This window comes from Eulemur rufifrons, chromosome 29, assembly GCF_041146395.1.
Source record: "Eulemur rufifrons isolate Redbay chromosome 29, OSU_ERuf_1, whole genome shotgun sequence".
Taxonomy (NCBI): Eukaryota; Metazoa; Chordata; class Mammalia; order Primates; family Lemuridae; genus Eulemur; species Eulemur rufifrons.
In genome coordinates, this window is record NC_091011.1 from 100,432,747 (window position 1) to 100,458,544 (window position 25,798).

The 25,798-nt window shown below is 45.0% G+C and overlaps 1 protein-coding gene across 2 annotated transcripts in view; it reads right to left on the reverse strand.

Annotated features, from left to right (window-relative positions):
* ESYT2 (extended synaptotagmin 2) overlaps window positions 1-25,798 on the reverse strand; it is a 102,828-nt gene that overhangs the window by 57,127 nt on the left and 19,903 nt on the right. For both annotated transcript variants that reach the window (XM_069462598.1, XM_069462597.1), the window contains exons 2-6: window positions 13,297-13,338; window positions 12,324-12,458; window positions 7,169-7,245; window positions 4,421-4,493; window positions 4,103-4,192 (exon numbers count right to left, since the gene is read on the reverse strand). In XM_069462598.1, the coding sequence (XP_069318699.1) occupies window positions 4,103-4,192; window positions 4,421-4,493; window positions 7,169-7,245; window positions 12,324-12,458; window positions 13,297-13,338 (417 nt within the window). The remainder of the gene's footprint in view (window positions 1-4,102; window positions 4,193-4,420; window positions 4,494-7,168; window positions 7,246-12,323; window positions 12,459-13,296; window positions 13,339-25,798) is intronic.

Sequence of the window (25,798 nt, forward strand, 5' to 3'; positions counted from 1 at the left end):
CGTGTGTCTGTCTCTGCAGCCCCACCCAGACCTCACTGAGGCCTCACCTGCAAGATGTGGGCGGAGCCTCTTCCACACAGCACAGCTGGGATCTGATCAGCGGGGGTGGGGAAGGGAAGGTCAGAGGAGACAGGAAGACTGATGCCTTTGGGGTGGAGGGGGTGCAGACAGGTATGCTGCTGGCACAGCCTGGAAGCTGCTCTCAGAGGAGAAAGGAGGAGGGAATCAGAGGAGAAAGGAGGAGGGAAGGGGCCGACAGAATGGCTTTCAAGTTCTTGGTCCCACTGTGTTGCTGAGATGGCACTTCAATCCCCTGGGTGAGTTTTATGAGACATCAATATATGCTATTTTTATTTTTAAATAGCTTTCCTTTTTTTTTTTTTTTTTTAAAAAAAAACCACTTTGGTTAAGGAACTTCAATTTCTGGAGTCCTAGGCTAATAGGGTTCGATTTCTTCTCATAATGGAAGATGTTGTTTCCACCTTACAGATGAAGAACTGGAATGCCTGGCTCAAAGGACGCCGGAAGCCAGCACCTCCCCACCTGGCTGGGAAGACGCCCTTGAGGTGAACACACACGTGTGGAGTAAGCCAGGGACCATTTCCTGGAGAAGTTCTGGGAAAGACTCCTTGGATTCTAATCTGTTCTCTTAGTCAAAATCTAACAAAGATTAAGGGTTCTGAAATGCCCCAAGAATGTACGCCTGAGGCACCTGCAACAACTACCAACCTCGGCGACTCCCTGGGACGTATCCAATGGCAAACACTGATTGTTCCCGTTCTTTCTAAAAATCTTTTTCTTTTCGGAGACAAGGTGTCGCTCTGCCACCCAGGCTGGAGTGCAGCAGTCATTGAACTCCTGGGCTCAAGCCATCCTCCTGCCTCAGCCTCCCAAAGTGCTGGGATTGCAGAATGCCTGGCACATTCTGGTTTTATCAGATCATTTATCCAAGCTTTTCTGCTTACCAATGATTCACCTCTAGTGCCAGGTACTTCACTAGAATGCTAAACCTACACGTAGGAAAATATTTACTTTCTAAAAAACGTGAAGACTATGTGTCAGGCATGGTACCAAGTAGTTAACATCCACTGACATTTAATTTCCACGTTTAATCACGTGAGATAAGTATTACCCTCATCCCCATGTTACAGATGGGGAAACTGAGGCTTAGAGAAGTGAAATAAATTGTTCAAAGGACACAGTAAGAAGAGAAAGAACTAGAAGTGGAGAACCAAGCCTGTCACTTAACCACTACACTGCACTGCCTTCTCCTGGGCTCCAGAAGCTAATTGCTTTAGGGATTTTTAGGGTTTTTACCCTTTAACAGGCACCACATTATCAAAACTAGGAAAATCAACCAGTAGAAAAATGTGTAAAGGTTTCATAAAAGCCTCTGGCACTACACTTCTAAATCATCCAGAGAGTAAAAAATTCCAAACACAAAACAAAACCCTTCTGGATATATTTTTCACCAGGGGGAGGAAGAATTACTTGGTAGTGAGCAGTAAATTCTATTCCTGTATTTTCTGGTAGAAAGAAACTGAAAAAAATTCCCTTTTCTCTGAAGTGTATGTTTGGTCACTTTACTCTCCGTATGAGGAAACAAGCAATTCTGAACTTTTCAGACCCATCCTTCTTTTCTGAGCACTAAAATTTCATTTGGAGGTTAATATTATAATGTTCTTTTAAAAGGAATTTCATCTGTGGAAGAGTCAAACTAAGTAAGAGTATTGCTGAATTTTGAGAAAGAGTTAAAGATTTAGATTTTGTTATATTTTGAACTGGAGGGGAAAAAAGGCCTTTCTTCAAATTAAAAATTCCCTAGCTAAAGATGGATAAATTTAAAATGCTTAGCAATCTGTTAAAGATTAGTTTTTTTATAGTCATTAATGAAGTCAGTTTCTTAAACATACTAGCTTTTCAATAACTGGTATATGAAAAAAAAACATGAATTTATAATCTTTTATGAATCTCATTTCCCCAAATTTTAATAAAGTAAAATTTGACAGAGAGGTTGCTATTAGCTTTTCAATTTTACCATGTTTCATGTACTTAAAATGCATTCAAAATAAGCCTATTATGTAAGCAACAATAACCAAATGAGAATAATAATTTTAGTGGTAACAGAAAATGATGTCACTTAATTCCTGTGTTTTTACACAGAGAAATTACCACCTGTAGTAAACTTAGTTTGGTCTAGATAAACCCACATTTTAAAAGCCAAATAATGGCCGGGCGCGGTGGCTCACGCCTGTAATCCTAGCACTCTGGGAGGCCGAGGTGGGCGGATCGTTTGAGCTCAGGAGTTCGAGACCAGCCTGAGCAAGAGCGAGACCCCATCTCTACTAAAAATAGAAAGAAATTATATGGACAGCTAAAAATATATATAGAAAAAAAAAAAAAAATTAGCCGGGCATGGTGGCGCATGCCTGTAGTCCCAGCTACTCGGGAGGCTGAGACAGGAGGATCGCTTGAGCTCAGGAGTTTGAGGTTGCTGTGAGCTAGGCTAACGCCATGGCACTCACTCTAGCCTGGGCAACAGAGTGAGACTCTGTCTCAAGAAAAAAAAAAAAAAAAAAAAAGCCAAATAATTTTTATTAAGTTATTTGAATCAAACCGTACAAATTAATATTGCTATTTTAAATTACACATGATGTTAAGGGCACCTCCATGGAGGACTCATGAGGGTTATAAAATGGCGTCAATTCATCCATTGGACACATGGATGGGTCTCCGTGGAGACAGAGCTGGTCCTTGCTCTCAAAGAGCTGACAGTACTGTGAAGCAGCACACAGGACTGTGACAGGATCTCTGTCCCAGGAAGGGATGTGCAGAAATCCACTGAAAATAAGTGAAACAAAAGGGGAGACAACGTTGTGGGGAGAAGGAGAAGACACAGGAAGTAGTGTGAAGGGGCTGATGCTTTTCCCAGAGCGTAATTTGTTCCCTGTGGCTGGGACTTGAGGTGCTGATGGGGCAGTGGCAGGAAGTGACAGGAAAGAGAGACCCCTGCAAGGGAGAGACCACCCTAGCAGGTCAGTCTGCACCTTGAGAAGATCTGATGATGGTGAACACTGAAGACAGAGCAAAGGCAGAACCAGGCAGGGGCTGCAGGAGCCCCTCGGGGGGGGGGGGGGGGGGGGGGGAACGTCTGCCTGGTAGGACAATAGGTTTGTTGTCTTGGTTTCGTGGCCAATAATGAGTCATAAGTATTAATGACTTGTAACAAAGAAATGGAATAACATACATACCTAACAATGTGAGACGGTAACATTATCACTTATCTAAGTGTTAGAAGATCAGTCAAATGTCTCCATGACATTTAAAAACACAGTATAGGTTCAGCATTCCTCATCTGAAAATTAAAAATGCTCCAAAATCCGAAACATTCTGAGCACTGACATGATGCTCAAAGGAAATACTCACTGAAGTATGTGTAATACAAATATTCCGAAATCCGAAACGCTTCTGGTCCCAAGCATTTTGGACAAGGAACACTCAATCTGTATATAAAACTTTACATGTGGTGCATTAAACACCCTCCCTGCAAGGGAACAAAATGCACCAAACAATGGCAGCCGTTACCTCTGGGGCCAGAGGGAGATTTACAACTGAGTCATTCAACCAAGTGCTGGAAACAAATTCTGTGTCAGACTAATCTGGACCTATACGTAGGCGCCAATACTTGTTAGTTGTGTGACTTGGACAAATAAGACTCTCAAAATCTGTTTCTGAACAATAAAAGGAAATAATATTTAATACTTAGCTACAGAGTTAGGAGAATTAAATGAGCAAATATTTATGAATCATACTTGGTGATAGGTGCTGAATAAAATGTTAGCTACAACCTACACTTTCCAAAATGTCTGTGTTTTCAAATTTTCTGTAACAAACAATATTCCTATAATCAGGAAAGACAGTTGTTTATCAAGAGAGGAAGCCCCAGGTAAGGCATAAAGAGATACGAAAAAACTCACAGATTCATGCATCTGAAAGGGAAAAGAGTTGATAAAATTTTGTGTCTCTGCTTTATATATTCTTCCAAAGGTACATATTTTTGTCACTGAATGGGAAGATAAAAATGAAATAAACATTGCCTTACTGGTTTCCTAAGGAAGAAGATAGACAAAGCTCCGACTAAGGGCATGTCTCCGATCAGTGGTTCCAGGATCACCCGCATTGTACCGTGGATCTGAAACAGGAAAGCAGGCGTCATGCAGGCAGTTCTACACCTACTCGGCGCAAGGAGCCTGCAGAGAATGTTAGTAACGTGAGCATTTGACCTCACGCTTCTCTCAATCATGACTTACAAATAAAAACTTCAAAAAAATTCTGAGCCAATAAAAACTTTATGATTTTCTTTTTTAATATAGCTTAGATAACTTTAGAAAACTATGAAAATTAAGAAAAAACAACTTACCTGTATACTTTTTACACCAGCTCTACAAAAATATCGTTTTATCTCCAAATCGATCTCACAATTTCCTACAAAACTAGGAAAGAAGAAATTCTGCTTACACAAAGTGAGTGAAATTAACTTTTCTCTTAATCACCACAGATGTGTGAGGTATAGCATCTGAATAAAATGACAGTAAGGCACCCAGAGCCAGACTGTAGGTAAACAGTGCACACCCTGGCCCACCCACATCAGTGTCCTAGGGACACACTGCTACCACCTTCAACGTGGTGCACCGCCTGCGAGTACTGTCCCCGTGTATGTCACTACATGCACGGAAATCTTAAGTAAATACAAATGCCCACTTTCAAAGGAAAATGAAAGTAACAAAGTGCAACTTCTGATGGAATGTAGTTTTATTTTACAAATCTGATGTTGGTTTAAAACATGAAAAGTTCAGATGTTATTGCACCTCAAGTAAATTTCACACCCTTGCTCCCCAGTCATGAGAAAGCTCACAGTGCCCCGGGGCTCGGAGACATCAAGAGTTAGACAGCGTGTCTGTCTGGGGCCTCACTTTCACTTAATGATTAAGTCACTGCAGACATGAATATGAGACAAACATGAATACACTCTGATGTTGAATGCAAGGTCTGCATCTATTTTTTTCCTTTTATTGCATCTATTTTTAATATAAATATGAAATGTCAAATACTCTTGGGTGGGACAGTGTATGATTTGATGCCTAACCCTGACCTGGGAAGCAGGACGTCACACTCCTGCCTGACATCTGTGGGGAGTCTGATGGATGCCGGACACAGAGCATCTCAGCAGATGTGCAAAGTGTTAACAAAAGGGACCTGGGACAAAATCTTTCCAGTATTTACTGTCCTGGTGTCACAGCCAATACCCAGAGCTCCTTCTCATTGAGAATGACTCTCTACCTAGTTGGTAAAACTACCAATAACCTGTTATAAAACCATAATAAAACTCTCCTCTTCACCCCAAGATGTGATCATTTTATTTCCTAATACTTTTTAATTACTCCTTCCCCACCTCTGCTTCCAATTTAGTTAAGGCCCTTGCCTGGGACACACAACAAAGTAGAAGGCACATTTTTAGAGACATAAATATCTGAGCAGGACACTTTGCAAGGGGCTCCCCGTTCACTGCACTGACCGCAACAGGGTTTGCACTGTGCCAAATATTGTGATGCAGATTTTTCCATATTAAAGACATTCTATATTTTCTTAAAAAATAAAGTAATTTGTACTAACCTGTACATTTACTATTTTAATGTACTTTGAAGACTCAAAGATGACATAAAATAAGATGACCCTTAGTCAAGGATCAGAAAAAGAAACACAACCCCGAGCAGCTAAACACCACACAGCCATTGTGAGCCCGCGGTACTCACCAGCCGTCACATACCCAGTGTGTCCTTAGGGCTCATGCTCCATGCAGGCCCAGGAGCACGTTCAAGTAAGAGTGAGGACAAGACACAAAGAAACCCGCCTTTACTATCCCGGGCATAGTACTTGGAACACCCGCAATTTCTTCTGTTTCCTCAATGTTAAAATTTGTGTAAAAAGGCCGAGCGCAGTGGCTCATGCCTGTAATCCTAGCACTCTGGGAGGCCAAGGCTGGAAGATTGCTCGAGGTCAGGAGTTTGAGACCAGCCTGAGCAAGAGCGAGACCCCGTCTCTACTAAAAAAAATAGAAAGAAATTAGCCAGACAACTAAAAATCTATAGAAAAAATTAGCCGGGCATGCACAAGTCTTTTACCTCCTTAGTCAAGTTTATTCCTAAATATTTTTTTTTTTAATTCTACTAGAAATGGAATTGTTTTAATTTTCTTTTTGAATTGTTCATTGTTAGTGTATAGAAATGCAACTAAATTGATTTTTGTGTGTTGACTTTGTATTTTGCTACTTTGCTGAACTCATTTATTAGTTCCAACAGATTTTTTTATGTGGAATCTTTAGGGTTTTCTACATATAAGATAATATCATCTGTAAACACAGATCATTTTCCAATTTGGATATCTTTTATTTCTTTTTCTTTCCTAACTGCTCTGACTAGAACTTGCAATACTATGTTGAACAAAAGTGGGGAAAGTATTATCGATATCCTTACTTTGTTCCTGATCTTAGAGGAAAAGGTTTCAGTCTTTGACCACTGAGTATGACGTTTGCTATGGGTTCTTCAAATATGGCTGCTATTATGTTGAGGTGGTTTCCTTCTATTCCTAGTTTATTGAGTGTTTTTATCAGGAAAGTACAGAATTTTAAGTGCCTTTTTTTGCATCAACTGAAATAATCATGTGCTTGGTTGTTTTTTCTTTCCTTCTGTTAATGCGGTATATTACACTGACTGATTTTCCTATGTTGAACCATCCTTGCATTCTGGGAATAAATTCCACTTGGTCATGGTGTATGATTCTTTTAATATGCTACTGAATTTGGGATGCTAGTATTTTGCCGAGGATTTTTGCATCAGTGTTCACAAGGGATATTGGCCTGTAGTTTTCTTTTCTTGTAATGCCTTCAATTTCTTTTATTTAACATGTTTTATGAATGGCAATTATCTAGGCTATTATGAACTGACACCCAGAAGGTAAGTAACATTTGGATCTCCAACAAGAATTTAGTCAGATTCCAACAAACAGTAGGTGAGAAGTATGCTCATTATACCTGCACCTCATGGGTACAGCTAAGTGACATCATATGTCATTAGCCATGACACAAATGTAACACAAATTAAAAACTTACCTAATCTGAAGGTCCAGAATAATTTGCCTTTTGTCTACATTTTCAGTATACACCTTAACACCATTGATCCTAAGGGGCTGAAACAAGAAGTAGCTTATTTTAAAATACATGTAGGTTAAAAAAACAAACAAACCTTGCAATACAGCACAGAAATAAAGAGAACAAGCTCTAGTTTTAGATATAATGGAATCAAAATTCTGCTTTCACAATATACTCGCTGCTTGATTTTCTGCAAGTTACTTGACCTCTGTTCCTCGGTTTCCTCACCCCTGAGATGAGGGCAATAATGGATTCTATCTCAGGAGGTTTCCATGACGTTAATGACATTGCAAGCACGCGGAACAAACCTGGGGTGATGCCAGGCCGTGGCCAGCTCAGTGAACAGCAGGTGCCGCAGGCACGAGGACACACATTTCCGCTCCCCCCTCTGAGCTCCTCACCCCTCGTCTCTCCCGTCTGACTGATCCTTTCCCTCTATGCCATCCTTACTACACGTTTGAAAATAACTTCCTTTTATTTTTCCTTTATGTCTTGCGATTTTTCATTTCTTAAGATTTTCACAAAAATGGGGCTTGTGAGTAAATAAAAAATACAAGCTGCAAGTATAATAGCAATGCTGAATATACGACACAGGTAAATGACTGTGAAAAAAGAGACATTATAATAACTGTACTTCAAGGGCCTGGTTATAACCTAATTTTAAAACCTTTCCCATTTATCAATCTGGGATCCTCTCTGAAAAAGCTCTTGACACTGCGTTGGAGCACTGGGTGCTTAGGATGAAGAGCTGCCCTTCAGAGAGCATTGCTCTGTACCTGCACAAGCCCGAGTGTCCCGAAATCTCACCTCTCATCTAGCTGTGGAAGTAAACGCAGAGCCTACACCCGAGTCTCAACACCTCCTTGCGTCCCAGGTCCCCAGGGTTTCCCTTTGTGACATAGCCAAGACACATGTGTAGACTGGCGGATCACTAAGAAACACAGCCACCTTGGCTGATCACTAAGAAACACAACCACCTCACTATGCTCACTTCAGACGTTTGCATTTGATAACATAGTCCCTTCCCACCACTTAAATGGCTTCTCAGATTAAGAGACCAAGTCCAGGCTGGGCGTGGTGGCTCACACCTGTAATCCCAGCACTCTGGGAGGATCACTTGTGCTCAGGAGTTTGAGACCAGCCTGAGGAAGATCGAGACCCATTTCTACTATAAATAGGAAAATTAGTCGTGGTATGCAGCTACCCAGGAGGCTGAGGCAGGAGGATCGTTGGAGCCCAGGAGTTTGAGGCTGCAGTTAGCTATGATGACAACACCGCTACTTTAGCCTGGGCAAGAGAGCAAGACCCTGTTTCAAAAAAAAAAAGAGACCGACTGCACTCCTTTCATTATGTAACGAGGGACACATACTTGAAGGCAACAGAATCTAGCTGCCTGAGGAACCTGACCAGCATTCAGGGTCCAGCACCGAGCGAGGACGTACCCTGCTCTACCTGGTCTGCCTGCAGCACGCAGGATGCCAGCACGGTAGACGTGATGCCAAGCTATCTTTCTGGAATCAGCACTCCTCCTAGTGTTCTTGCTACTCTCCAAGCATCTTCTTATTTAGTGCGTGTGTAATAGCACATGAAAATAATTAAGTTCTTCCTAAAATAAACCAAGCTGGGATTAGAATTGTAAACATCCACCAACAGGAGCACACCTTACGTTAGGAGCTAACAAAGATGGCCTGCAGGCTAAATTTGGCCTCCGGCCTATTTCTGTACAGCCATGGGGCTGACGAGGCTTTCACCCAGTTAAAGGACTATAAGAAGGGAGGGAGAGCAGGAGAAACTTGCCACAGGACTGTGGGTGGCCTCAAAGCTAAAACCTTTACTATCTGGCCATTTGCAGAAAACGTTCACAACCCCTGCTTTATAGTATTTTAACTTGTAATTTTAACTTGCATCCACACAGGACTTTAACTTACAGTTGTGTTTTCCCCACTTGTGGTTATAATTTCAGGTGATGGAAGGTAATGTAAACATTAATAGTGTCACACAGGCACTCTGTGCAGGCACTTGAGCATCTGAACGGGACGGCCACGCCTCGGGCATGTCATGTATTTGGAGACTTCAGAGTTAAGAAGACAAACGGCCAGCACACACAGGTAAGCAGCACACTTGAGCCTGCACTGGAGACACTGGATTTGGAACGACCGCCCACCAGATAGAGCATTCCCTGAACACAGAAAATCAGCTTTGCTGGGGACAGCGGACTGGCAGCCTGGAGAGCACAGGACGGACGCTGACACGCACAGACAGCAACACGCCACACCCCGACACGGTGACCCTGCGTGTCCGACTCCGCCATGTGTGCACCAGTGTGGCTACGTTTTGTACTTAAAAGTACCATCAGATTCTCAGTTTCTATTAGACATCTAAAATATGCTATCTTGGACTGCTGCTAATTATTTAAACACAGACTAAAAAAATAAAATACAAGCAGAAACTTGCCATTACCAACTAATTTAAATGTAATATTGAGGCTTTCACTAGAAATGATAGCAGGAAGTAGCAGCTTTCCTTTTAATATAATTCCATTAACAAAATCCACCTTTCCTTTCACCTACATAATTAATGTCATGCCTACAACCCCAGCAGTGGTTTTTTAACTTATTGAAAGAGGTAAACATATTAATCTTATCAATTACGGGTGCCTTTAGTATGAATTCACACATCAAACTCCCTAACAGGACAGACTGCTCAAAGGCAGTACTTCCAAAAAACGTAATTCTGACAGAGGAAGCTTGGGTGGAAAGACACGTTATGGAAGGCAGGGCACGCGTTACAGAGAAGCCACGTGGCACAGGGCAGGCGTTACAGAGAGCCACGTGGCACAGGGCACGCGTTACAGAGAAGCCACGTGGCACAGGGCAGGCGTTACAGAGAGCCACGCGGCACAGGGCACGTGTTACAGAGAGCCACGCGGCACAGGGCAGGTGTTACAGCAGCCACATGGCACAGGGCAGGCGTTACAGAGAAGCCACGTGGCACAGGGCACGTGTTACAGCAGCCACATGGCACAGGGCAGGCGTTACAGAGAAGCCACGTGGCACAGGGCACGTGTTACAGCAGCCACGTGGCACAGGGCAGGCGTTACAGAGAAGCCACGTGGCACAGGGCACGTGTTACAGCAGCCACGTGGCACAGGGCAGGCGTTACAGAGAAGCCACGTGGCACAGGGCACGTGTTACAGCAGCCACATGGCACAGGGCACGCGTTACAGAGAAGCCACGTGGCACAGGGCACGTGTTACAGCAGCCACATGGCACAGGGCACGTGTTACAGCAGCCACATGGCACAGGGCACGTGTTACAGCAGCCACGTGGCACAGGGCACGTGTTACAGAGAAGCCACGTGGCATAGGGCACGTGTTACAGCAGCCACGTGGCACAGGGCACGTGTTACAGCAGCCACATGGCACAGGGCACGTGTTACAGCAGCCACGTGGCACAGGGCACGTGTTACAGCAGCCACGTGGCACAGGGCAGGCGTTACAGAGAAGCCATGTGGCACAGGGCACGTGTTACAGCAGCCACGTGGCACAGGGCAGGCGTTACAGAGAAGCCACGTGGCACAGGGCACGTGTTACAGCAGCCACATGGCACAGGGCACGCGTTACAGAGAAGCCACGTGGCACAGGGCACGTGTTACAGCAGCCACATGGCACAGGGCACGTGTTACAGCAGCCACGTGGCACAGGGCACGTGTTACAGCAGCCACATGGCACAGGGCACGTGTTACAGCAGCCACGTGGCACAGGGCAGGCGTTACAGAGAAGCCACGTGGCACAGGGCACGTGTTACAGCAGCCACATGGCACAGGGCACGCGTTACAGAGAAGCCACGTGGCACAGGGCACGTGTTACAGCAGCCACATGGCACAGGGCACGTGTTACAGCAGCCACGTGGCACAGGGCACGTGTTACAGCAGCCACGTGGCACAGGGCACGTGTTACAGAGAAGCCACGTGGCACAGGGCACGTGTTACAGCAGCCACATGGCACAGGGCACGTGTTACAGCAGCCACGTGGCACAGGGCACGTGTTACAGAGAAGCCACGTGGCACAGGGCACGTGTTACAGAGAGCGACGTGGCACAGGGCACGTGTTACAGCAGCCACATGGCACAGGGCACGTGTTACAGCAGCCACATGGCACAGGGCACGTGTTACAGCAGCCACGTGGCACAGGGCAGGCGTTACAGAGAAGCCACGTGGCACAGGGCACGTGTTACAGCAGCCACATGGCACAGGGCACGTGTTACAGCAGCCACATGGCACAGGGCACGTGTTACAGCAGCCACGTGGCACAGGGCAGGCGTTACAGAGAAGCCACGTGGCACAGGGCACGTGTTACAGCAGCCACGTGGCACAGGGCACGTGTTACAGCAGCCACGTGGCACAGGGCACGTGTTACAGAGAAGCCACGTGGCACAGGGCACGTGTTACAGAGAGCGACGTGGCACAGGGCACGTGTTACAGCAGCCACATGGCACAGGGCACGTGTTACAGCAGCCACATGGCACAGGGCACGTGTTACAGCAGCCACGTGGCACAGGGCAGGCGTTACAGAGAAGCCACGTGGCACAGGGCACGTGTTACAGCAGCCACATGGCACAGGGCACGTGTTACAGCAGCCACATGGCACAGGGCACGTGTTACAGCAGCCACGTGGCACAGGGCAGGCGTTACAGAGAAGCCACGTGGCACAGGGCACGTGTTACAGCAGCCACATGGCACAGGGCACGCGTTACAGAGAAGCCACGTGGCACAGGGCACGTGTTACAGCAGCCACGTGGCACAGGGCACGTGTTACAGAGAGCCACGTGGCACAGGGCAGGCGTTACAGAGAGCCACGTGGCACGGGCCAGGCGTTACAGAGAGCCACGTGGCACGGGGCAGGCGTTACAGAGAGCCACGTGGCACAGGCCGAGTGGGCCGGGGAGGTGGCAGGAGGTGTCCCAGGTGGGGCACAGCCTGTGCGGGGCGGCAGGCACACCCGTCAGGCCCTCTTGGCGAACAATTTTCTCCATAACATAATTTGAAGTTGTTTAAAAAACATATGCTCTCCCAGCAATCCTACTGTGTGCACAAGGACATTTAAGAAGAAACCCACCTGCTGACCCATGTCCACCTTCGTGAAATTAAAGGTGCTGAGGTGAGTGTTGGCTCCCCGCACAGCAGGTTCTATGGTTTCTCGGAACAACTTCTCTATAAATTGGCAAATAAAAGGCCACATGTGCTTTACAGTCTGGAAAGGAAAAATAACTCATGTTAAACAAAATGTTGAAACACATAATATACTTAAGTCATCATAAAAATTATGCTCTCGTAGTTTACCAGAATCTGGTTTTGAAAAGTAAAGGCGCATGGTCTTCTTGTTATACAAAATCAACACAATTTAAAATTAAAAATGTATAACAACAAACTAGCGATAACCAGTATGTTGCAGGGATTAAGTCATACTGGTTAAATATTCCGGTTAAGCATGTCAGCACATTTAATGATTGCTAAAAGTCCTGTGGTTTCAACTTGTTGCTGAAAACCTTCCTAAACTGTATAAATCTTAATAAGCACCCATAAATTTTTTTTAATGACAGACTAACTTCCAGTGCTGTAAAGTGATCATTATCTACATTAGTGTTTACTACACAGCCCTAAAGATGGATAAAATACAGAGAAAAAACATCTAATTCAAAGTATACTGCTTTAAAAACATGACCTTTTTTAAAGAAAAATATTATCGATTACTAGGTTTCTTGGGAGTTATTTGTCTCTTCACAAAGTTTTCAAAATTTTCACTTATGATTATTATAAAATAGACTCAAACCCTGGCTGTCTGAGAAAGAAGACACATGGCCAGAAACACAAATATGAGCACGCCCACGCTTCTCCCGGGAGACAGTTCTCCCTCCAGAAAGGAAAGTAACGTACAAGTTCGGACTGAGTCCTCTGGGGCGCAGAAGCCAACCCACTGAAGTCTAAGTGAGCTCAAATGCTGCCAACACCAAAATGCCCAAATACGGAAAGATGGTATCTCATCCTTTAATTCCCACTGATATCTGGTATTTGGTATATTCTAATCTTACCTTATTTAGCCATTCTGCTCTTTCAGTGTCTGGAAAATGAACCTAGGAGGAAAAAAGCACACACACGTGACTTTCTGACTCTCAGCAACTGCAGGCTATGCGTATTCTCCTCTGTGCCCCGTGTTTACACAAGCTTCTTTGCTCCAAGGCTCTGCACGCTGCCTGCAGAGAGAGACTGCAGTGCACGAGCCCAGCTCTTTCCGCCCCGAGCACACTGAGGCAGAAAAGCCAAATGTCAACAAGAGCTTCTCTGCACCCACTGTCCAGAACATCACAGACACACAAAACTGATCTCTTACTTTGTAAAAGAATCATCTCTCCAACCTGTCATTAGCATTGTCACCACTATGTTCTAGAAATCCAGAATCAGAGCCTTCAGAAATTGACCCTTCCCAGGCAGGGCACGGTAGTGCCTGTAGTCCCAGCCACTCGGGAGGCTGAGGCAGGAGGACCCCTGGGGCCAGGAGTTCTAGGCTGCAGCAAGAACTCCAGCCTGGGCTGCAGAGAGAGACCCGATTCTTTACGGAAAAAAGAGACATTCAGCCGTCCCTCCTGCTTTCCCCTGTGGCCCAAACCTGCGGGCAGACGTGTCCAGGTAAGCTCCTCCCCACGTGTCTCCCAGCCTCTCCCGAGTGACTCCTGTTCTCAGGTGGGGCCTGAACACTGGAGATGTGTTGCAGACGCAACAACAACAACAAAAACTACTTAGAAAAAAGGTGAAAAAATGTTTTTTCTGCTCTCGGAACTAAAACAAAACATCCTTGCAGAGGAAGGCAGGAGCTGTGTCTGGCCACAGATGGGAGTTTTCAAAGAAGGAGCAGCACACAGTCCACTCGATGCTCTGATAACCACGTTTTTGTTCAGAGGAACAATGGGCCACGGCAGTGTGGTAGGTGACCGGGAGGTGCTTAGAGAAACGTGTTGATGTCTAGAACTGCCACAGCTTACGTTCCCAAGTGACAAAAGTTCCTGAGCCAATGAAAGCCCCCCCCAGGCTCTAGCCTTGGGGGAGCCACACCAGCTGGGGACGGCTCTGTGAGGGGCTGGGCAGGGATGCCATCATGGGATGGGTGTTCCAAGAGGACAGTTCCTCCAAAGTCAAATTCCACCTCTCACGTCTGAACACGAGGACAGGGCTGACAGCGAGCCCCCGGTCCCAGAGGCACCACAGTCAGGACCCTCACCGCTCCCCGTGCCGAGCAGTTCCTGCTCCAACCGTGCGCTGGGCTAGCGTGCATTTACTCCAACATGAAAAAACCAAAGGGGTAGCACCCTTCCAGAATTAAGGAAAAGGCTAACAGCTGGGAAAGTTAATACCCAAGAAGCCCAAGATTAGGGAAAAGAGAACTGTAGAGCTACCTGCTGACCTCCAGAGGGTAAGCGTGTGTGGCTGCTGACTGGAGTGAGACGGGGTCCCCCGGGGCCGTGTTCCCCAGGGGGCAGGAGGAAGCTGGGGAGGAGGGTGCAGAGGTCGGAGGCTTGCCCAGCAAGGTCACAGATTAAGTACGTGCAATTCACCTGCAGTTTGTGCTTTCCCATTACTTTACTTTACAGTAAAGCAGGTCGGGACGCGGCCAGGTGGCTGTCTCTGAAGTACCCTAAGCACTAAAGCAGGTGTGAAGCTGCGGTCCTTCCCAAGCAGCAATTCACCCCCCTCCACCCTCTGAATCCAACCACAGCTCGTGGCAACAGAGAGGACAAAAGGCAAGGACGGGGCACCTTCCATGTGGGGGCGGCCAGAACTACTTCAGCACAGACACACTCCTTTCTCTATAGTTTCAGAGTAAGCACAGAGCCCACGTGACATGGCTGCAGGCTCCCCGCCCCCCCCAACACGGAACACACGTGCCCTTTCTTGTGATGTCGCAGCTGCCCACACCTGCCTCCCGGGGAGGCCTCTCCTCGCCTGGCTTCCCAAAGGCACTAAATTTAACTACCAGAACAATGACTCTGGAACATAGGAATCTCACTTCAATTTACCTTACTCAAGACCATGAACTTCTTGTTTATCAAACAGTTCAACTTCCTCAGCTTGATCTTCAAAGATCTACCTCAGATCACATTTTCTCTGGTTCATGACTCATAAATCTCATTTTTATCATGCTCCTGGGGAATTTGACCAAAACAGTCCTGCTCCTTCCACAGAACCGTGTTCTCCATTCACCTCTGGCCGTCTTCCTGCTTCCTCCTCTCCGCCAGCCCTTCCTGAAGAACCAGCTCAGCCCCCACCCTGACACCCTCCGAGTCCAGCCCCCCCAGCCCCCCACCCTGACACCCTCCGAGTCCAGCCACCCCTCAAGCCCCTCCTGCTCCATAAATCCACACCAGCCGGTCAGGCCACCACGCTCTAGGGCCGTGGGGGTCAGACCCCGCCTCCAGGCCCCCCTGCCATCAGGCCCTTGAGTGGCCCCTACTTGTCAGCATCACAGAATTCCTACCACACAGAATCGTGACTTAGGCCACCAACTGGGCCCCTAAGTATTAGTTCCTGTATGTTCCAGCCAGTTCACAGCACCAAGTCATATTCGCAAATGCCACCAAATAGACTTCCACTTTCTATTAAAGTCTTCATAAATCATAAGAAACTATTACTATGTTTGGGGATGGGAGACATAGTCATATTTTCCAACCAATGAAAACTTATTGATAGAGGCCACATCTTCTTTGAAATACTGTATGTATATGCATGTATATATAAATACATATTTTTTTTTTTTGTTGTTGAGACAGAGTCTCACTTTGTTGCCCAGGCTAGAGTGAGTGCCGTGGCGTCAGCTTAGCTCACAGCAACCTCAGACTCCTCGGCTTAAGCGATCCTACTGCCTCAGCCTCCCGAGTAGCTGGGACTACAGGCATGCGCCACCATGCCCGGCTAATTTTTTCTATATAGATTTTTAGTTGTCCATATAATGTCTTTCTATTTTTAGTAGAGACGGGGTCTCGCTCAGGCTGGTCTCGAACTCCTGACCTTGAGCGATCCACCCGCCTCGGCCTCCCAGAGTGCTAGGATTACAGGCGTGAGCCACCACGCCCGGCCTAAATACATATTTTTATATAAGTTATCTATGTTTATAAATGCACAGAATAGAGTTTGGAAGAATATACACTCAACTAACAATGAGAATGAGGCTTTTACCCTTGACTCTATATATTTCTATACTTTGGAAATCCTTATGCGAAGAAGCATACATTACTTTTCTAATTACTATTATAAGAATAAAGTTAAGAAAATATTTCTAACACAGAAGTACTATTTTTATATAAGAACTGACCAAGATTATGTGAAAATGGAATTTTCATAAGTTTAACCACATTTTAATTACACTAGAAGAGAAAGATACTTGGAAACAGGATTATCTTATAAGTACTCTATTCCAAATTTGATTAGAACAAAATTTTTTTTCGTACATCAAGTTTTATTTATTTTTTTAGAGACAGGGTCTTGCTCTGGTGCCCAGGCTGGAGTACAGTGGTGTCATCATAGATCGCTGTAGCCTTGGACTCAAGTGCTCCTCCAACCTCAGCCTCCCAAGTAGCTGAGCCATCATACTCGACTCATTTTTTTATTAAAAACAAATTTTTTTTTTTTTTTTGTAGAGATAGGGGTCTCGCTATGTTGCCTAGGCTGGTCTTGAACTCCTGAGCTCAAGCAATTTTCCTGCCTCAGCCTCCCAAAGTGCTGGGATTATAGGTGTGAGCACCTGGCCAGGTACATCAAGTTCTAAAGGCAAAATATAACTATGTAATATAATTATGTTGTGCAGCAAACTTTGCTGATTAAATAAAATGACTCCTGCAAAAAATGTTCCACAATGAAAACATTCTTCCTTCTCTAACATTACGAGATTTCTCTGAGTTTATTATACTTCTCAAGTTAAGTCTGCCAGTATGCTAGGAAATTGCTACTCACCCTGTCATCCTAATGCCAGAGTGACACCACCAAACACGCACCAGCCTACAGAATGGCACTTAGGTAACAACAAAGCTTCTCTCTTCAGTCACGCCCAGCAAAGAAAACAAGCCTTGACAGTTGTGAGTTCTGACCTTAGTTACCGCATTTGGTCACTGGGCCGTTCCCTAACCTACTGCACGAGCGTTGACTCCAGGTCTGGCAGAATCAAACCTGCTGCAGCCCTGAGGGGGCGCAGGGCTGGAAGGGTGTGGCTGCCAGCCTGGGAGGGGAGAGCAGGGGAACAGAGGGCAGGAGGGTCTGAGGCTGCCTGGGAGGGGCCAGGAAAGATCCAGAAAGAAGACAAAAGACGGTATGTGAGCTGGGTTTGAAAGGATTAGCTGTGGAACAATAAGGAACTTATATCTGGTCTCTGCCCTTGGTTCCTGACAGAGCTCGGAAAACCCTTGCAGACAGGAGTGTGAGGAGAATCTTTTCTTCTAATATTTGGTCTATGATCCCCAGTTCCCTACACTGAGCTCCCAAATCCCTTAGGATTTCCTGGGTGATGGGAGCATCTTTTGTTCTAATGAGGCAACTCTCGGTGGGCTCGAGGACAACCTCACGATGGGGGCTGCTTGCCAGGGAAACCGACCCTGTGATTAGAGGTTGGAACTTTCAGCCCCACCACCGCCTCTGGGGATGGGGCTGCTAAAGGATGAGCTGATCACCCACGGCCAGTGATTTAATTAATCATGGCCACTTAACGAGGCCTCCACCAAACCCCAAAGGACAAGGTTTGAAGAGCTTTCAGGTTGCTGAACACACGGAGGTGCCTGGAGGGTGGTACTTCTGGAAGGGCACAGGGGCCCCTTGTCCCTTCCCCCAGACCTCGCCTGTGCATCTCTGCACGTGTCCTTTGTAATATAATCCAGTAAACGTAAGTGTTTCCGAGTTCTGTAAGCCGTCCTAGCAAATGAACCAAACTCAAGGTGGGGGCTGTGGGAACATCAACTTATAGTTGACTGGTTGGACGTACAGGTGACAACCTACTGTTTTCAAATGGCTTCTGAAGTGGGGAGGGGGCAATCTTGTGGGACTGAGCCCCTCAACCTGCGGGATCTGGTGCTATCTCTCCAGGTAGGCAGCATCAGAAAAGAACCAAATTACAGGACGCCCAGTGGGTGTCCCCTGGAGAACTGCTTGGTGTGTGGGAAAAACACACACGACAGGAGGTGAAGGGTTGTGTTGAATGTGAGAGTAGGAAGAACAGTTTGATGTTTCCTGTCTCTTATACTACGCACACAAAAGAGAATATTCTTAGAAAAAATAATGACAGGAGTAATTTACTGTGGCTGGGGTAGGAGATGGGCAGAAGGCCGGTGATGATGCTGAAAGACCACCCATGACAGCCTGGGAGCACTTCCTGTGCCGGGGGAGTGCGGACTTCATTCTGCAGCCAAGGGGTCCACACCCAGGTTTCAGTAAAGAAGTGACGTCAGTCAGTATTTGGGGAGACATTCTGTAGTGCTTAAGTCTATTCTGGAACTAACGGAGAAGCCATCTGCACAAACAAGCTACCAATACAAGGGAACTGGCTTATGGTGTTAGAATTTATACAAGATGATTTTGAAAATTAAGCCATCTCCTAGTAGTACTATCCCAAGGCATTCAATAATTCTGAGGTTTTTAATTTATGAGTGATTAAAATTTCAAAGTGCCAAAGAAAATGAGAAAGAGAATATATCAAATTTAAACAAAGTAAATCTGTTGCCAAATCTTAAATTCTGTTCACTAAGTCAAAAATCTGCTTCTCACTAATACATACTCATAAATATTTGCATAAAATAGAATTTAAGTTAGCAAAAACATTGCAAAGACTGGGATATATAGGGATAATAGAAAACATGTTCCTAAATCATACAGTAATACGTGAACACATATTATTTGGTTTCGAATCTTATCTTTCAACTTAAAAAAAAACTCAATGCTCATTTAAGTTCCAATTATAAAACAAGTATTTATATTTATTATCTATGTTATTTTTGTGAACTAAAAATAATCATTGCAGGATTACTCAAGTTTCTGTTAGATGTAAGAACTGGCACTACCCCCAAAAATCTCTCTTTAATGTTACCTTTTAAAAGAACAAAGGCATATTTTAGATTCTGATGTGCTGTTGATATTACCAAGTTGTTCTGTTTAGAAAAATTAAAGCAAATACACAAAGACAGAATACTTAACTGCACACCCCAGGAGCTCCACATACAGTATCTGCTTAATCATCCAGGAACCTCGGAACAATCCGGGGCTGCACATGAAAGGTGGGGAGCAGGCTGGGGACACGCAGAACAGAGGGATCTGGCCTAAGGGCTGCAAAGTCTGCCCAGTTACACCCCGCTAAGCACAAAGGACAAAACCACTTTATAAATGGTCAAAATTTTCGTTCTAATTAAATCATATTCTTCCCATTTCCAAACATTAAAAACAGTAATTTGGGATAACATTTAAAACTAAATAAAAAGAAGCACCACATGTACTCCCCATCAAATTGGTTTTACTGATCATCACCTAAGAGCACGTTCAAAAATGACATTAATCGGGTGTTGGGCAGATGTGGGGCGGGGAGGGGACGGGTGTATACATACATAATGAGTGTGATTCGCATTGTCTAGGGGATGGACACATTTGAAGCTCTGACGGGGCGGGGGGCGTGCAAGGGCAACATACTAAACTTTTATACCCCTACAATATGCTGAAATAAAAAAAAAAACTTCATCCCCCCTACCGAAATTTAAATAAAATTAACTAAACAAATAAATTACCAACTTGCTTCCCCCCCCAAAAAAAATAAATAAAAGGAATGTCTTCAAACAACACCCTCATTGAATCCCAATAATAGCAATTAGCACTTGTATAGAATTTTATCCTTCATAAATTCCATGTCCTAAGCACAATACAAGCATCTAAAACTACAGAAAAGTACAGCAAGCACTTTGTGAAATAAAATAAAATTTTAAGGATCACCCCCTCACCGGCTGACTGAATGGACCCCCTCATGGCCAAAGGAATATCCTAAAACTAAATTGCCTGCCAGGAGGAGGGTGGTCAGACAGGCCTCATCATGCCCCCCTTCCTTCTTGGGGACATCCTTTGTAACCATTAACAGGCCTAAGGGTATGCAAGACAAACCTACAGGTCCTCAATTTCACAAGAAATATATGTCCAGTGGCTTATCTCTGATTAAGAGCTTCTTTCTTATCTTAAAACATTCCAAGCCTCTAGACAAAGTTTTATGTCTTTAACCAATTACAAGTCAAAGAATTTTTAAACCAACCTATAACCTATAAGCCCCCGTTTTGAGATGGCCCACCTTTTCAGGCCAAACCAATGTATGCCTCCCATGAATGGATTTATGACTTTACCTGTAACTCTCGTCTCCCTGAAATGTATAAAACCAAACTGTGACCCAGCCACGGCGAGTCCCCTTGCTCAAGGCTTCTTGGGTGTGGCTCCAGGTCACGGTCCTCAAACTTGGCTCAGAGCAAATCTCTTTAAAATTATTTTACAGAGTTTGGCTTTTTTTTTCCGTTAACAACTTCACAGGGAAGGTTGGGAAGTAACTTTAAAATTCTATTAGCATTAGTATCATTGAAACACACAGTATCAGTTAGTCCTGTTGACTTTTTTTTTTGAGACAAGGTCTCCGTCTGTTGCCCAGGCTGGAGGGCAGTGTTGTGATCCTAGCTCACTGCAGCCTCAAACTCCTGGGCTACCGCCTCAGCCGCCTGAGTAGCTGGGACTACAGACGAGTGCCACCACACCTGGCTAATTTAAAAAAAAAAAAAAATTTTTTTTTTTGTAGAGACTTAGTCTATGTTGCCCAGGGTGGTCTAGAACTCCTGGCCTCAAGTGATCCACTGCTTTATTTTTAAAATAAAAAACTAGGGATGGTGTGGTGGCTCATGTCTATAATTCCAGCACTCTGGGAGGCCAAGGCAGGACCGCTTGAGCCAGGAGTTTGAGACCAGTCTGAGCAACAGCGAGACCCTGTCTCTACTAAAAAAATAGAAAAAATTAGCCAGGTGTAGTGACACGTGGCTGTAGTCCCAGCTACTAGGGAAGCTGAGGCAGAAGGATTGCTTGCTTGGGCCCAGGAGTTTGAGGTTGCAGTGAGCTGTGATGACGCCACCACACTCACCCTGGGTAACAGAGAAAGACTCTATCTCAAAAAATAAATAAATTAAATAAAAAACTAGAATAAGTTTAGATAGGTAATGTCTGGGAAAAATATTAAGAAAGATACCATGTCCAATTCTATTATAACTAAACCACTGCTGATTTAATACCTTTAAGTAAGGTTCAAAAGATAAATGGATAAAGTGATTATTTAATTTTATTTATTTATTTATTTATTTTTTTGGAGACAGAGTCTCGGTTTGTTGCCCAGGCTAGAGTGAGTGCCGTGGCGTCAGCCTAGCTCACAGCAACCTCAAACTCCTGGTGTCAGCCTAGTTCACAGCAACCTCAAACTCCTGGGCTTAAACTAAGATCCTACTGCCTCAGCCTCCCGAGTAGCTGGGACTACAGGCATGCGCCACCATGCCCGGCTAATTTTTTATATATATATATTTTAGTTGGCCAGATAATTTCTTTCTATTTGTAGTAGAGACGGGGTCTCACTCTTGCTCAGGCTGGTCTCAAACTCCTGAGCTCAAACAATCCACCCGCCTTGGCCTCCCAGAGTGCTAGGATTGATTACAGGCATGAGCCACCGCGCCCGGCCTATTTTAAAAACCAAATGCCATTAAACACCAAATAGTAAACTTGCCAATCAAGTTCATTTATTCATATTCTTCCTCATTCTAAGAAGGATTCTGAATAGTTCTTTAGGCACTGCAAAAAAAAAAAAAAAAAGCCCCACAAAACTCTTGCGTGAAGCAATGACTGTTTGCAGTGAAGAATTCTTTCACTATCTTGGACCAGAGGGGCAAGAAAGAAGGAATCTGAGTCATCTGGACTGCAGTTCTGAGCACGCCCTGCGAGCAGCTGCCCCCACACCAGCCACCCAACTCACCTGAGTGACAGGGTCACCCCCTCACTGGCCGTGGAAAAACAACCACCTTCCTACACCACATGGTGAGTTCCACGTAAGTCAACAAACTGAAAAAGATCTAAGCAGGTAGCTTTGCTTTGTTGTCTAAAATCAATACAATCTCAACAACTGAGAATAGATAACGCAAAACAACAGCAAGAGGACACATGAGATGCCTGTTCTTTATCAGTGTTCCAGGAAACCTTCCTGTCCTCGGAAGCTCACTGTACACTACAGGTTTACTTAGACAGACATGGCCAGTACCCAGAGAATTCGGCCTGGGGAAAAACTAAAAATCTTTAAGTATTTTAAATGTTTCATTTTGTTTTATCTGCATATTAATCAGTTTCAAAGTCCGTGCAATTGGGAAAAAAGACTTGCAGAAAGTTAAAACTGCCCAGAAATGCTGGTTCACATACAGGAGGTTGAGGCAGGGGCTTAAAGAAAATTCAGCAAAGCCCTTCATATTAGAGAATCATGATGAAAAGGCACTAGGACAGCATTAAATACTGACATTGGACAAAACTTCCACAGAAAAAGCTCTAGGATGGGTGTGGCTCAAACCTATAATCCCAGCACTTTGGGAAGCTGAGGGAGGAAGACTGCTTGAGGTCAAGAGTTGGAGACCAGCCTGGACAATATGGCAAGACCCCTTCTCTAATAAATAAATAAATAAATTAGCCAAATGTGGTGGCACATGCCTATAGTCCCCCGCTGTAAGGAGGCTGAGGCAGGAGGATCACTTGAGCCCAGGAGTTTGAGCCTGCAGTGAGCTATGAGTGCACCACCGCACTCCAGCCTGGGCTGAGTCAAACCTCGTTGCCTTTAAAAAAAAAAAAAAAAAAGGCTTTAAAAATTTAAAACTGTAAGCCCTGAGTATCCTGTGTCCTGTCACCTCCCTGCTCACCAGGCATGAGGTTTGCTCTTCCCCACTGCTTGGCTGCTGCGTGCACCAGAAGATGACTTGCCTGTTAGTTGGGACCAAACCCAAATTTGTGCCTTCTGACTTTTCTACACTCAGACTCCTTTACCCACTTCCTAAACTCTCTCTCCTCAAGACCCCAAACTCCAGGCTGTCCCTGTCCCATCTTCTCCAGACTTGGGTTCAGTGTTCACGGACACTGAAAAACAGGGCCAAGTAATCTTAATGCTAATGATGTTTTTTTCTAAGATACTAGGATGTTTTATCTAAACTGTTTTATCCAGACAGTTCACTTCTTTTATTTGGGTCTCGCTCTGCCGCCCAGGCTGGAGTGCAGTGGCGTCATCATAGCTCACTGCAGCCTCCAACTCCTGGGTTCAAGCGATCCTTCTGCCTCAGATAGCTACTTCTATAAAGAACTAAGTATTCAAGGTTAAAATGCATGAAAAGGAATATCTCTGAAAATATGTGTCAATCCTGTAACACAGTAGTCCCCAACCTTTTTGGCATTGGGGACCGGTTTCATGGAAGACAAGTTTTCCATGGACGGAGTGTTCTGGATGATTCAAGCGCGTTACGTTTACTGTGCAGTCAGACCTCTCTGCTAATGATCATCGGCATTTGCAGCCGCACCCAAGCACTAGCATCACCGCCTCAGCTCCACCCCAGATCATCAGGCGTCAGACTCTCATGAGCAGGGGCAGCCTCGGTCCCCCCTGCGCAGTTCACAGCAGGGCTGGTGCCCCTGTGAGAACCTAATGCCGCCACTGATCGGACAGGAGGCGGAGCTCAGGGGTGATGTCAGCCATGGGGAGCGGCTGTGAATGCAGATGGAGCTTCAGTGGCTGCCCCGCCGCTCACCTCCTGCTGCGCAGCCTGGTTCCTAACAGGACACAGACCCATGCCAGTCCGTAGCCTGGGGGGGGGGGGGGGCGGGGGGGGTTGAGGACCACAGCTGTAATAAATTGTCAAAGAATGATCAAATTATTACTTTGGATAATAAAAAGAAATTGCACAAAATAACTGTTTTTATCCATTTCTAGTCTGCATAAAAAGTAGGCAAACAATACACGGTAAATAAAGCAATTATCTTTTTCAAAATCCACCAAGTTATGATTTTCTCAGTGGTTTGTGCCAGCTTTCTGTATGCCTTGATTACTGCAACTGTGTAACCTGACACACCAAGAGAAACACCAAAGCACAATGACACTGCTAGAAAATCCATCTGTTTAAGGCCATTTCCTAACAGCAAACATTTTCAGAATCCTCTCCTAGGTACTTTTTACCTGAATGAGAAATTTCACTACGGAATCTGAAAAAGCACTAACATAATATCCCTGACGTTTGCACCTGAGACCGGAGGGAGCAATCGCAGCGACTCTTTTGTATCCTCACCACTAATCAAATGGTCGGGGCAGACGTAGGGCAAAGTGTTGCATTTACATGTCATCGCAGACAGGAACAGAGGACGGGCTGCTGAGGTCAGGAGAGCAGGGAGCGCAGCTCTGGCCACCGCCACCCCACAGCAGGGAGGCTGAGCTGGAGGGTGGCGGAGAAAAGCGCTCATGCACCGCCGTGACGAGGCACTGGTCTAAACAGTGTTCCTCTCCAGCAACGCACCACTGCTGCTTTGCTATGCGAACAACCATGAACTATTTTTGTAGATTAGGAAACAGTAAAATAAATTCAAAAACTAGGCTCATCCCAGCATAACTTCTACAGCAAAGCTGTCTACATTCTGTGAAAACCAACTCTTATTTTTTATTGACTAAGAGAATGCATACTGAATTTCACACGCTACATGTGACATACACTATTCATCCATCCATCTGTTTTTCAAAGGGGGCTTCAGTTTCAGTGCATGCATGGAATGACAGAATTTAAGCCAGTCCTGAGCATCCACTGGCAGAGTCAAAACAGGAAGGAACACCTCCTAACTTCTACCCAGGAGATGAGGAGGCCACCTCTTCATCCAAACACTAAGTCCAGACTTATCTAATGCTGGACACACAAATGTCCATGAATGATATTTTTCAAAGACTGGAAGCCTATTCTCACAAAATTCTAAAGCTCTTTAGACATTCTTCTGTCACTGCTAACAAGAAAAGTCACACAAGTAAATTACTTGATAATCTCGATTTAAGTTGAGGTTTTGGCATGCGTTACATCAGTCTCACAAATTAAAATGGGTCCCAGAGTAGGATACCTCTCTTCTCATCTCCTTCACTAAAACACAGAAGACAATCTGGTCGTTTTTCATTTTAAATCGAAATCAAATACTGTGATTTGAATTTACAAGCTGTGTTCTGACTGGATTGGCAGACAGACACGCGGTCGTAGCACTGGATAACCGCTGTGCCCTGCACCATCCGAACTCAATCCAGCTTCGTTTTGCTACCAAAAAAGAAAGTATGAGATTGTGAAGACAGGGTTAACACCCCTCGGAGTTACAGAAGTGACGGGATACCAGACATCTACACAGATTCAGAAGTAACATCAGGTTTAAAATTCAATCCGTGGATTTTTCATTTTCAAAGAATGGGCTTATACATTTCTTGAGAGCTTAACTTTATTCTCTCAAACAGATAGTAATTAT